At 42.3% G+C, this 14,323-nt stretch overlaps 1 protein-coding gene across 1 annotated transcript in view; it reads right to left on the bottom strand.

The window, feature by feature from the left end:
* Positions 1-14,323, bottom strand: part of LOC134675453 (twitchin) — a 173,758-nt gene that overhangs the window by 89,053 nt on the left and 70,382 nt on the right. The window contains 9 exon segments of the mRNA XM_063533722.1: positions 225-366; positions 1,128-1,285; positions 1,564-1,712; positions 7,012-7,153; positions 7,747-7,943; positions 9,409-9,517; positions 11,716-11,866; positions 12,770-12,921; positions 13,900-14,071. Of these exon segments, the coding sequence (XP_063389792.1) occupies positions 225-366; positions 1,128-1,285; positions 1,564-1,712; positions 7,012-7,153; positions 7,747-7,943; positions 9,409-9,517; positions 11,716-11,866; positions 12,770-12,921; positions 13,900-14,071 (1,372 nt within the window).

Genomic DNA, 14,323 nt, shown 5'->3' with positions numbered 1-14,323 from the left:
CAATATCTATACATTATTTAACCTTCTAAACGCCAGACGACGAAGGAATATGCCGTGCCCGGGACGCCAGGCGAACGCCATTATTTAAGCGAAATTGAACTTTACGGAGTCCCGCGTAAGTCCCTATTGCATTGGTCAAGCTGACGTTTATAGCCGTCGTTGGAGTACGTGGCAAGACTTTCCAATGAAAGCCATAGCCGTCAAAAGGTTAAACGTATACTCACAAGCCTTGTGCCTGATGGTGGTCATCTTGGTAGGGTCGGAGGCCTCGGAAGGACCCGCCTTGTTGACGGCGATCACCCTGAACTGGTATTCGCTGCCCTCGGGCAGACCGTCCACTTTACCCTCCGTGGCGGTACCGGGCACCTGCAAAGTGATAAGGGTTCAAATTTGAGGTTCTTGATAACATATATTTAAGAATGAAATAATTTTTGGAGTTCGTCTAGCTAGGCTAATTCAGACCCTATTTAACTTAGCAATTTTACGTTTATGGCACTTGCAATGACGTTCTGTCATTGCAAAGTTGGAGCAGAGTTAACTTGCTCCAAATCTAAGGGCGAGTTGCACTAACCATAGTTAACAGACTGATCAACGTCATGCAGCAGAGATCTACGAAATTTCCCATACAGTGAAATTTAGCGAACACTTTAGCGGTGACAGACCCTAAGTGTCGCGTTTCGGTGCTTTATATTGTGATTTTTAACAAGTATAATTTCAAATAATTTCATCAGCTAACGGTAAGTGGATTCTGTCTGTTACAGTCTCAGAATTGTAAATGAGTTGCCACATCGAAACACTAAGATAGAATATTTAAATCGTATCTAGACATCATGAGCTGTTTTAACACCACGTCATACGAAAAGTTGGAACGATCTTGATCTTGCAGCCTGAGGAAATCCGAAACGAGAGGGAAGTGTCACCCCCCATTTTAGGCACAAGGCACAAAGAAAGGGGTACTAGGAGAGAGGAGGTAGAGGAGTTAACACATCCAGCGCCAAGAGCCCGACTGTCGGGTACACTGTTCGTAGCGACTACGCGCTCCATACGGCAAGACGTGGCTACGCGTTACGAGCGTGACCCATAGCACTTAGTGGCAATGAATGTGTTAAAGTACTTGTTTTACCAACCTCTAGAGCGTTCTCCCAATCGCCACCCTTCGGCTTTTTCTGAATAATGTACTTCTGTATGGGCGCTCCGCCGTCGCTCTTTGGAGGGTCCCATTTGACTGTGGCGCTCTGGTTGTCGTGATCTGCCACTTCCACGTTGCCGGGCTTGTCCGAGACGTCTGTAAACATACAATATATTATTGCAAAGCGTAAATGCTGCTCCTCTAGAGCAGGGCTCTCCAAATTCCGGCCCGCGACGCGTTCCAATCCGGCCCGCCGACACCCAAAGAGTCCGGCCCGCGGGAGCCAGGCTCCAGGGGTTCAGCTCTAACAGCAGCAACCAGATAAAACCCACCCCCACCCCGGCGCCGACTGTGGCCCGCTCGAGTCTCGTCACCTCCAGAGCCTTCTTGTAAAACAAATAACTAATCCACAATGGTGTAAAGGCAACACTAACCGAAAGGATTCTTGGCCAGGATAGCCTTCTCGGCCTCCAGCGGCTCGGAGTCGCCCTCGTCGTTGACGGCCGTCACGCGGAACTTGTACTGGTGTCCGGGCTCGAGGCCGGTAACCTCCATCTCTAGAGGTTTCTTGTCGCCGGCAACCCTGAGAAATAAATATATCTGTTATAATAACTCCAAAAATGTGTCGGTTGTCGAATTGTTAATAGGGTTGATTTCAAGTAAAAGTCATATGGAAATAGTGCCTTATTGAACCGACAATAAGTACCCCTTTGGTTAAAAATGGCACATAAATTTTTTGTGGGCACTGAAGGCCGCCACTCATGCTAACAGGGAGTATTTTAGAGTCCGTGTAAGCAGCTTACGCGGACTCTAAAGCTGCTGTGCACCGACTTTGAACTGATAAAGTGTGGAAGTGCCTCTATACACGTTACTAAAGCAGTCCCGCTACCACACCAGAGCGACGTGCGAATTCGCTACCGTGTGACATCCGCATAGCTTTAAAAAAATTCATAGCAGTTGTAACAGGTTGTGGAAGAACCATCATAACGTTATGATGGTTCTTCCACAACCTGTCACTGAAAACTCTGATCAGAGTTATCTTGGTTCTACAGGGTGAAATTATTATCTCTGACCATACTCTGAGGGGTGGATAAGGTCATACTGAACAACTTTTACTATGGGGCCAACCCGAAAATCGCGAAAAATAAATCAGCTGTTGGTATGTATCCTCCCGCGTGTGTCTATGCTCGTTCGATTACGTTGACAATGTCATGAGATGAAATATACATTTCTTTTGATCCTGTAAAGAATCTAGTTTTATTAATGTTTATTAGCGGATAATTCCCATACATTTCACATGGCGACGATGACTATCGGCACGTTAAGTGCATTTGAACCCAAAACGCAACAATGGGAAATATTCTGTAACAAGGTAAAACAGTTCATTTTGTTAAATGGAATAGATTCCGAGGACAAGAAACGGGCCGTCTTGTTGACTCATCTATCCGACGAAGCCTATCTTTTACTTCGTAATTTACTTCATCCTAAGGTGGTAGAAAGTTCTAAATTTGATGAGTTGATAGAAGCATTAAATAACCATCTGACCCCGAAACGTGCAACATTTGCGGATCTTAGTAAGTTCTATAACGCAATGCAAGCGGAGGCAGAAAGCGTGGAGGATTGGGCAGCTCGACTGCGAGGCTTGGCTGTACACTGTGACTTTGCATCTTCTCTCGATAAGGTGTACCGCGACCGCTTCGTTCTCGGACTGCGACCAGGAAAAGTAAGAGATCGCGTGTGTGAACAAGATGCGGCGAAACTTACTTTCGCTAAGGCCTTAGAAGTAGCGCAACAGACAGTGGTCGCGAGTCAGGCGCGCGCAACTACAGCTAGCGCCACGGCGATCGCTACTACAGTAACCAAGGAGGAACCCTTGTTGTGGACGCGCGCTGCTCGACCTGGCGCGCCGGAGAAGGCGTACAAGAAAGAAGACCGTTGTGCAGTCTGTGGCATGAAGAGCCACGCGGCCGAGACATGTCGGTACAAAAACTACCGCTGCCAAAGGTGTAAAGAGAAGGGCCATCTATTGAAAATGTGCAATTCTAAGCTTAAGTCCGTTAATAATATTAACGTGGGGACAAACCCAAGCTCCGACGAAGAGGATTCAATTAGTAACTGTAAAGAATGTCAACTTTTTAACTTAAGGTCAGTTAATAACGAACCAATCCTAGTTCCTATTATTCTTGATGACAATGTTAACCTTACCATGGAAATTGACTCTGGGTCAGGCATGAATGTAATGTCAAGCGAGCTGTATTTGAAACATTTTTCACACAAGAAACTTCTAAAAACGAATATTAAAATGTGCCTTTACAATGGACATAAAATTTCGCCCTTAGGTCATTTTCATACACATGCTAAGTTTGAAGGGCGGTCACGAAATATTCGTTTCTTTGTTGTCAAAAATGGCGGTTCCCCGCTACTTGGGCGAGAGTTTATGTCTACATTTGATATGACTATTACGTCTAAAATAAATAAAATTGATTTATTTCCAGCAAATAACCCAGAGATACGCGAATTGGTCAACAAGTATAAAGAATTATTTAACAAGGAATTAGGCTGTTATACACGATCTGAGGTTAATTTACGGTTGAAGGAAGGTACGAGTCCGAAATTTTGTAAAGCACGGCCTTTGCCTTTTGCTATTAAGGACGCAGTGGAGACCGAACTCGCAAGGTTAGTTGAGGTCGGTATATTAGAACCAGTAAACCATTCTGAATACGCGACGCCGATTGTCCCGGTTCCGAAATCTAATGGTAGTATTAGAATATGTGCAGACTACTCTGTAACGTTAAACAAGGATATTCACGTTGATAAGTACCCCTTGCCTAGGATTGAAGAGGTTTTCGCTAAATTAAGCAATGGTCAACATTACTCAAAATTAGACTGTAGTCAGGCCTACAATCAGATTAAATTATCAGACGAGTCTCAAAAACTGACGACCATCAATACGACCAAGGGGTTGTTCATGTACAAGCGGCTCGTGTTTGGACTGGCTTGTGCTCCGGCGATTTTTCAGCGCACTATTGAGAACCTCTTGGCAGGAATTGAAGGTGTAACAGTTTTCCTTGATGACGTTTGTGTGACAGGTCCGACTAAAACTATACATCTAGAAAGATTAGAAAAAGTTTTTCAAAGATTTCAGGAATCAGGGTTTCGATTAGAAAAAAGCAAATGCGCCTTTTTTCAGGACAGTGTAACGTATTTGGGCCATATCATTAATAAGGATGGTCTACACAAATGTCCGAAAAAGGTGGAGGCAATCGCTAAAGTACCTAAGCCGTCTAATACGACAGAGTTGAAGCGTTTTTTAGGTATGGTAAATTATTACCGGAATTTTGTTCCTAATGCTTCGGCTATACTTGCGCCACTCCACGAACTTTTGCGTGACGGCGTACGGTGGGTTTGGACGGATCGACAGCAGGAGGCTTTCGATTGGGTGAAGAGAGAACTTAGCAGCGATCGCGTGTTAGCACACTTCGACCCGACGGCACAACTGGTGCTGACCGTTGATGCTGGACCCGCGGGTCTTGGAGCCGTGTTAGCACTAGTCGACGCCGCTGGCTGCGAACGTCCGCTAGCTTTCGGTTCCCGCTCTCTTTCCCAGAGTGAACGCAATTATAGTCAACTGCAAAAGGAAGCGGCTGCCATTGTCTTTGGTGTTAAACGCTTCCATCAATATCTATACGGCAGACAGGATCCGTTTATTTTAAAGACTGACCATAAGCCGTTATTGGCAATCTTTGGCCAGAAGGGAGGCATGTCAGTGACCTCAGCTTCGCGGTTAGTAAGGTATGCAATATTCCTATCTGCGTACAATTATAAAATTCAATATACAACAAGTAAGGAAAATGTGGTTGCCGATTTTTTTTCAAGGGCCCCGTTGGACCAGGTACCCCAAGAGGGTTCGCAAGATGAGGTAGACAATTGTTCACCAGCCTTACATTCACTTCAATTAGATGGATTGCCGGTCACGTATAAAGACATTCGCGAAGCGACTTCAAAAGATAGCGTGCTTAAGACGGTAATGAAATATGTTAATGATGGCTGGCCACGTAAAATTATATGTCAGAGTATCTTGCCTTATTTCTTATGTAAAACAGACCTGGAGTTAGTCGATGGTTGTCTACTTAGAGGACACCGAGTAGTAATACCCACTAAGTACAGAAACGACATTTTAAAAGAACTTCACCGGTCTCACCAAGGCATTGTTAAAACGAAAAGCGTCGCCCGTTCTCGGTTGTGGTGGCCCGGCGTCGACCGCGACATCGAGCAGGCAGTAGGCGCTTGCCGCGTATGCGTGGCGCTGCGGCCTGCGCCGCCACGCGCCGTGCCCCGGCCCTGGCCGCGACCCGCGGGACCATGGACTAGGATACATATTGACTACATGACGGTCGCGCAATCGACTTATTTAGTAGTCATTGACGCTTATAGCAAATGGCTAGAGTGTATTGATATGTCTAGTGGTACAACTACCAAACACTTGCTTACAAAATTAAACGAATTATGTTCTAGGTTCGGCCTCCCTGAAACGATTGTGTCCGATAATGACGTCAAAATAGCTTCTCAAGAGTTTATTGATTGCTGTAAGTTTAACGGTATCTCGTATCTCACTTCACCAATTTACCATCCATGCAGCAACGGACAGGCGGAGAATAGTGTTAAAACCTGTAAAAAAATGATCAAGGCTATTTTAGATACTCATACCTGTAAGCATAAAATAAATGAAAAGCTTCAAGAATATTTGTTTGAGTATCGAAATACCGTACATTGCTCGACCGGCGCGTCCCCTGCGCGGTTAATGATGGGCCGTGACTTACGCTGCAGATTGGATCTGTTACGCCCACCGTGTAAAAAACAATCGGATCAGTTAGAGGAAATTATACAAACTTGTAATGATTCTAGGACATTTCGTGTGGACGATTGGGTGTGGTGTCGCTCATATGTTAATAGGAAACCCGTGTGGCACAAGGGTAAAATAATAGAGAAAATAGGAAACCGAATGTATTTAGTTAAGTTAGATATTAATAATTTAATATGTAAACGTCATATTGACCAATTGAGGCGTTACGTTAGTAACCCAGATGTACACCTCGAGCGCGAGGTAGCAAATTTGTCATCCGCCTCTTCCACGCCATTCCAATTGATAGACGATGACCCCACGGACGAATGGCAAGACGCGACGGATGGGGAAGCACAGGTAGACGTAGGAGAGCTGCCGCAGCAGCTAGAGGAGAGGGAAGTACCGCCGGCAGAGGTCGGAGAGCCCATACCTCCTGTGACGGTGGAAGCAACAGAATTGCCACCACCGGCAGTTGAGGTCAAACGCTTAGGGAGTAGAGTTTTGAGACCCCGGAAGGTTGTTAATTATAAAGTTTAATTTATGTTTAAGGTTGTTGTTATTTATGTACAACTTAGGTGCAGTTGCAATGTATTGATTTTAGTTAGATATATTTATTTATAGCTTCTGGCTCTTCAGCTAAGGGTGGAGGAGCTGGTATGTATCCTCCCGCGTGTGTCTATGCTCGTTCGATTACGTTGACAATGTCATGAGATGAAATATACATTTCTTTTGATCCTGTAAAGAATCTAGTTTTATTAATGTTTATTAGCGGATAATTCCCATACATTTCAGCTGTTCTATAGAAACCATTGACTCCGATTCACCGGAATGTATGGGACGGCAGATTTTTTTCGCGATTTCAGGGGTTGGCCTCCACATAGATAGTAAAAGTTGTTGAGTATGACCTACATATTCACCCCTCAGAGTTTGGTCAGATATAGCAATTTAACCCTGTAGAGTGATTGTCGTCGAGACGAGACCAGCATATTTTGTTTTTCTATTATTTTCAGTACAAATGTATATTTCATTTTTGTCATACCTGCCAACGCGCACCCATTTGCCGGTAGCCATGTCCATCTTCTCCAGCTCGTATTCCTTGACCGGGGAGCCTCCATCATCTTCCGGCTTCTCCCAGCGGACCTTGCAGCCGGTAGCGTGGATGTCTGACACCTCCAGCGGGCCTGAGTTGAGAACACATGGCATAAGATAACTGTAATACTGCATGAAACTGCATGGTGTAAGGTCTAATTTACACGGCGCGCGAACTCGCATGCGATTTTAGTTCCATTGCGGACCATTGAGGTTACATCAACTCAGGCGAATATTCAAATAACGCAATGTAATGAAACTCGCATGCGAGTTCTCGCACTGTCTAAATGAGCCCTAAGGTCACGTGTACACCACACCGCCGCCGCACCTCCGCGCTATGTACACGAGACGCGTAAGCCTCCGCGCCGACACCGCTCCGCCTCCGCACCGACACCGCACCGCCGCCGCGCCGCCGCCGCGCCGACACCGCACCGCCGCCGCGCCGCCGCCGCGCCGCCGCCGTGCCGCCGCCGCACCTTCGCGATATGTATGCGGCAACGCGGCGGCGGCGCGGCGGCGGCGCGACGGCGGCGCGGCGCGGGCTTTACGCGTCTCGTGTACATAGCGCGGAGGTGCGGCGGCAGTGCGGTGTCGGCGCGGAGGCGGCACCGTGTACACGCGCCCTAAGAGGTGGGGTATGATACTGATTAGGAGATGAATCTTCACTAGGACGTTAAAGACTCACCTGTAGGCGCCGAGGGCTTGCTGAGAACAGTCAACTCTACGGTCTCCTCATCGAAGCCGTTGCAGTTCTCAGCCCTGAGCGTGTATTTGCCGGTGTCGCGGCGCACCGCGTTGACGATGGTGAAATCGGTGTGGTACTCTTGGTTCTCGATCTTGATGCGTTCGGTGTTCACCAGTTTGATGTTCTCGCGCCAAGACCTGTAGTTGCACAGCTTTTGTTATTTTTGTTGCAGCAGCTTAATTATATTTTACCAGCTTATGCATTTTAATAATATGCAAATTTCAATATGCAATATTATAGTTATAGTACACCACTGTATAAGGAAAATGTAACTTATTTATTATAAATTTTAGATATAAAGAATTTATCAAATGTATTTGTTTGTGTATTTTGTGAAATAAAATATACCAAATCGAAACCTATGGTAATTACAATAAATTTTAAATATGATATAATTTACGAAATAGAGACAACTTACTGTTATATTCCGTTTGCCAGTAGCAAAGGGTAAAATAAACATTAATGCCATTGCCATTATTCATAAACGTTGGTCTAATCCAGGGCTCTCCAAACCCCGGCCCGCGATGCGTTCCAATCCGGCCCGCGGGAGCCAGGCTCGTGTTCAGCCCTAACAGCAGCAGCCAGATACACACGGGCCATACGCGCGGGCCATATAAAATTCTGAGGCGCAATATATGGCCCTCAGGTAAGGGGTCATCCATTAATTACGTCACACCAATTTCTAGGTTTTTTGACCCCCCCCCCCTTGTCACACTTGGTCACATTTGGCAAACCCCTCCCCCCCTAATGTGACGTCACATTTTTTCTACGAAATCGCCAAATCGAATTAAGTAAGTACCTAAGTATTATTAATATTTTATCAAAATATTTTTGACGATATAAATATTAGTAATTTTATAACCCAAAACTGCTTAGGAAAGAAAATTAAAAGATTAAAAACTATTTTCGTTTTAAAAACTTGTTATTTAAATGTACAGCGAACTAAATAATTTAAATAAATTTTCGGTTACTGATGAAGTTAAAGTGACGTCACAAAGTTTGTGTCTCCCCCCTCCCCCATGTCACAATATGTCACATTTTCTTGAACCCCTCCCTCCCCCTAAACGTGTGACGTAATTAATGGATGACCCCTAAAAGGTAAAAAAGTTTGGAGATCCCTGGTCTAATCTAAATCAGTACCACTATGAATAAAAGTATGGTACATTTAAAAGATCTGGCCTAGTGGGTAGTGATCCTGCCTGTGAAGCCGATGGTCCTGGGTTCGAATTCCGGTAGTAGCATTTATTTGTGTGATGAACACAAATATTTGTTCCTGAGTCATGGGTGTTTTCTAAGTATATAAGTATGTATATCGTCGCCGAGCACCCATAGTACAAGCTTGACTTAGTTTGAGGCTAGGTTGATCTGTGTAAGATGTCCCCCAATATTTATTTATCCTCTAGCGGCCCACCATACAAGGAAAATTGGCAATCGAATTTGAATCAACGGTATTAGAAAATAAAGTTGAATTTGTTTTGTTTTAAAATCGAACGAAACAAAATAAAATAAACTCTATTCCATTTCATTAAGATTTAAATTTCATTGGAGGTAATTTGTACTAGTATTAGGACATTGAACCCCAAGAGGTTATATTAAACATACCAAGTCATCTCCGGGGCAGGTTCACCGGTAACATCCACAGACCACTTGTAGGTGCGGCCGGCCTTGATGATCACCGACTTGAATGTGCTGCGCTCAATGCGAGGCCTCACTGTAGAAGAAAGAATGTTATTAGTAGGTAAATTATCGTCCGCCAACATACAATATCATTATTTTGCCCTTGTCCCATTCACTTGGGGTCGGCACAGCATGTCTTTCTCTTCCATACCTCTCTCTCGCCCATCATCTCATCATTCACTTGCATTCGTTTCGTATATAATCTCTCACACGCCTCATGCACTAATGGAATAACATTACATATAACACAGTTACAGATATATATACTGTTTCTTCCTTTGTTCCCTGCCGGCACATTAATTATTATGACATGCATACAGTCAAACGAACGAGTAAATTAGCGGGTGAGGCATTTAAAAATTTTACTAACTTATAGGTACACTTTTAAACAATATATTATTTAAGTTGCATTTTAAATACCTCATATGCTTTTTATTATTATTACAGCTTTAATTATTTCAGCGAATATAATGTTTGTTTATATGTTGTTGTATTATTTGTTAATTCTTTTCACTGATCCCTATTGGGTAAAAGCCTCCTCGAGTCCCTTCCATTGTTCTCTATCTGTAGCTACTTTCATCCAATTTATTCCTGTTTTTCCAACTATTTGAACTATGTCGTCTGACCAGCGCTTCTGTGGCCTTCCTTGATGTCTTTTTCCAGGTGGTCCTGTCCATTCAGTCACAGTCTTAGTCCATCTTTTGTCTGTATATCTTGACACATGACCAGCCCATTGCCATTTTAGACGCAGTGTTTGTTTTAGGGCATCCACAAGTTTAGTTCTTTTCCTGATATCTTCATTTCTGACTTTATGTATTCGTCTTAACTTCAACATACTCCTTTCCATGGCATGCTGACATGTGGAAATTTTATTTTTTATTGTATTTGTGTATGTCCATGTTTGACAACCATATGTCAGACAAGGTAGTATGCAAGTGTCCATTATTATCTTTTTTAACTTTGGATGGTAGTCGCCTTTAAGTACTTCTTTTTGTGACCAGTATTTTCTCCATGTGTTGTTTATTCTTCTGTCGACTTCTTCTTCATTTTGTTTTTTATTGAAGGACACTTGTTTGCCTAGATAAATATAGTCATTTACGTACTCCACTTCGCTTCCATTCACTTTTATTATCCATGTTTTAGAGTTGGTCATTACTTAAGTCTTTTCTATGTTCATGTACAGTCCGACGCGCATGCTCTCATTTGCCAGAGATTGCATCATTTCTTCTAGTTTCTTTGATGACTCGGCAAAGATGACAATGTCGTCTGCAAATCTGAGATGACTGAGATATTTGCCCCGTATCCACAGTCCTTGGTTACTCCAGTTGATTTTTTTGAAGACTTCTTCCAGTACTGCTATGAAAAGTTTGGGTGATAAGGGGTCTCCTTGTCTTACTCCCTTTCTTATTGGTATTTCCTCTCCAGTTTTTTCCAACCTTACTCTGCTGACGCTTTGATTGTAGATGTTTCTGATTATGTTTATGTAGGTTTTGTGTACTCCGCAGGATGTAAGTGCTTTCCAGATTGACTTGTGCGTTATGCTATCAAAAGCCTTTTTATAGTCAACAAAGGCTACATACAGAGGAAGGTTGAACTCACTGTATTTTTCAAAAATTTGTTGTAGCGTATGTATATGGTCTATAGTGGAGTAACTACTGCGGAAGCCGGCTTGTTCAACTGGTTGATTTTTGTCTATTTGCTGTGTTATGCGATTTAGCAGTATTGATGTGAAGAGTTTGTATATGCTAGACAGTAAGCTGATTGGCCTATAATTGCCAATGTCTAGTGGGTCTCCTTTCTTATAGAGAAGAACTATATCTGATATACACCATTGTTTGGGAACTTGTTCTGCTCTAAATATCGCATTGAACATTTGTGTCAGGTAAGGAAGCAATAGTGGTGCACCTATTTTTAACACTTCGTTACTGATGTTATCGGGCCCAGGACTTTTTTCCATTTTTAGTTTTTTAATATGTGCACTTATTTCTTGTTCACTTATTGATTGTAAGTCACTGCTTTGTATATTTTCCCAGGAATCATCTTCTTCGTTGTGTCTAATATCCGGATAGTCACTATAAAGTTCCTTGTAAAATTTCGTAGCTACATTTATGATGTCATCTGCTTAATAAGTTCTAATGCTGACTGTACATGCATATAAAAAGTGCCTTCCTAAAAAGTGAAATCTTTTTTTAGACTTCTCTAGGATAAAATAAGTATGAACCAAATACTTACAGTTCTTGTGCTTGCAGAGGTGGTTGTCAGTGGGCGGTGACGCCTCACCGACGCCAGCCTTGTTGTAGGCCTTCACACGGAACTGGTAGACCATCTTCTCCTTCAGCCCTTCCACCTTGTACTCGGTCTTGGTGTCCTCGGTTTTGACAACCTGTTAGTAGTTTTTCCACTTTTAAATTTATTCTAAGCTTAACAGCATTGTTTGCAGACGTTTCTGCTTGTTAAAATTTAACCTGTTAGATATCAATAAAGTTATTAAAATTTGGAATTTAGCTATTTTCTTTGTTTTTATGTTTTCCCAAAATATATATATGTATGTTTTTATGTTTTCCCAAAATATATGTATGTTAGTCTATAAGGTATTTGTAATATGGGCCTTGTTGCCTGAATTAAATATCTAAATAAATTAATTAATTAAAGGAGCTGTATGTCATCTCATTTAGTCTACTACGTCAGATATTCATGATTTTGCTTTAGCCTTTGACTGCTAAACACAATATCAACCTTTGTGCATTACAACAAGGTTCATGATGATGCAACACATGCAAATGTATCAAAGATATCTTTATTGAAGAAATCATGTCAGATTAAAGATATCTTTATTGAAGAATTCATTGGCAGCACCATCACTAATAGTGATGCAGCAAAGGCAACTTCTAGGTGTTTCATCCCTTCTATTTTCATTCTAAGAAATTTTCTACAGTATTTGGTGAAAACACTCAATTTTCAATGTAGGGATATCATAAGGAGTATATTCAACTTCGTAGTTGAATGAAGAGCAATTTTTAGTGTTCCGTACAAAGAGACCGGAAGTTCTCAGAGACCGTTTGACGTAGATACCTAAAATTTGGAACAGTTATAGCAATTACAGTCAAAACTGCTTATTGTAACTAACAACTTTATCAATAGCAAGTTATTTGTCGTTGTTGTCCTATGGCACCCCAGAGGTGTAAAGGGCCTTCACAAGGACGCGCCACGCCTTCCTATCTTTAGTGGCCTCGCTCCAACTCAACCCGACTGCTCATTCATTTGTGACGGACCTCAAGTTATTTACCTCAATCCAATCAGCGGAGAACTTGTCCTTCTTCTCCACAACGTAGCCGAGGATGGGCCGTCCACCCGTGTCGGTGGGCGCCTCCCATTGCAGCGTGACCGACTGGTTGTCATAATCTATGATGACTGGCTTGCTAGGTGCCTTCGGCGGGTCTGGTGAGAGAAATATAGGCGTTAAAACATGGTTGTTGTGAGGATTTACGTTTTACACTAATGGATTAGTTCTATTTGCTGTCTGCGGGTCAAATAATGTGTCTAAATAAGCTACAAGTTTAAGATACTGATGGTCTTATTTTGAAATTGACTAGAGAAAATGTAGTCACTATTTACTATTTACTATGATTAAAACTGGTATCGCTTATCAGCTGGAACGCGATTGCCACTATACATTTTTAAGATTATTTTGCTGAATACTTTTTGTAATAATTTTATATAAATCGTAGTAAAATCAAAAATAATTTTACCGGCTCGAGTGTTTTGTTTTTGTTTACAAGCCCGACAAATGTCATGAGTGACACTGACAGTGACAGCTGATGTCTGGTATTGCTACTCGTATTATAGAAACTGAATAATTCCCCAATAATAATCTCATCAGTATTCTTATTTCCTTATTTTTAACCGACTTCCATTTCATAGAAGGAGGAGGTTCTGTATTCGGTTGTGGCTATGTTTTTTTTTATTTTTAGATTTTTATTTTTACCTATAGATGACAGGAAAACCTATTACAAATGTGCAGTCAAGCGTGAGTCAGACTTATGTACGGAACCCTTGAAACGCGAGTCCAACCCGCACTTGGCCGTTTTTTTAGGAATAGAGTAGGTATACTGTCAAAATATTATGGTAACAATACGTAAAAAAATTATACTGTTTCGATATTCACAATATGACTCCTCAAAATGTCATATTATAAAGCTCTTAAATCTAGCAACATTTTATTATTGTTTAGAGGGGAAAGTCCGGAAAATATAGTTGGTCAAACCAATTTGTCAGTAAATAAGAACAAAGAAAACTATACTCATCCTTTTCTTTTGGATGCTAGTACTAGTGTAAGACAAAGATAGTCTGATTCTCTCTGTCTATGTTTGAAACGAGACGTCCTTTGACAAACTATAGTTTTCTAACAACACTCACCATAAGGATTCTTAGCGAGAATAAAGCCATCTGTCTCCAGAGGCTCAGATTCTCCCTCTTTGTTGACGGCGCGAACCCTGAACTTGTACTTGTGGTTCGGTGTCAGTCCCTTGACCTGGAACTGTGTGGGCTCAGGCCCGGTTTCGCCGCATGGCACCCAGTTGCCAGTGTCCTATAAGAAAAAAACTTAGATGTAGGTACTATCTTATAAGCAGACTTAGGTAGGAGTAGGTAGGTAGCATCTTTATTACGACTACGTCCTATGCTTTCAATTCAGTAGGAACGCTTCATGACGCAAATACGGCTTACATCTCTATTGCTTTTTTATGCTTAAAGATGAATTATTAATACTTTAGGAAAGCGACAAAATTTTGTCTGATAAGAAGTATAAGAACACAATAATGTTGTCACCAACAATGATTCG

Source organism: Cydia fagiglandana, chromosome 22 (assembly GCF_963556715.1).
Source record: "Cydia fagiglandana chromosome 22, ilCydFagi1.1, whole genome shotgun sequence".
In the NCBI taxonomy this organism is placed as follows: domain Eukaryota; kingdom Metazoa; phylum Arthropoda; class Insecta; order Lepidoptera; family Tortricidae; genus Cydia; species Cydia fagiglandana.
The sequence above is the reverse complement of the archived record's forward strand: the minus strand, read 5'-3'. Positions and strand labels throughout refer to the sequence as shown.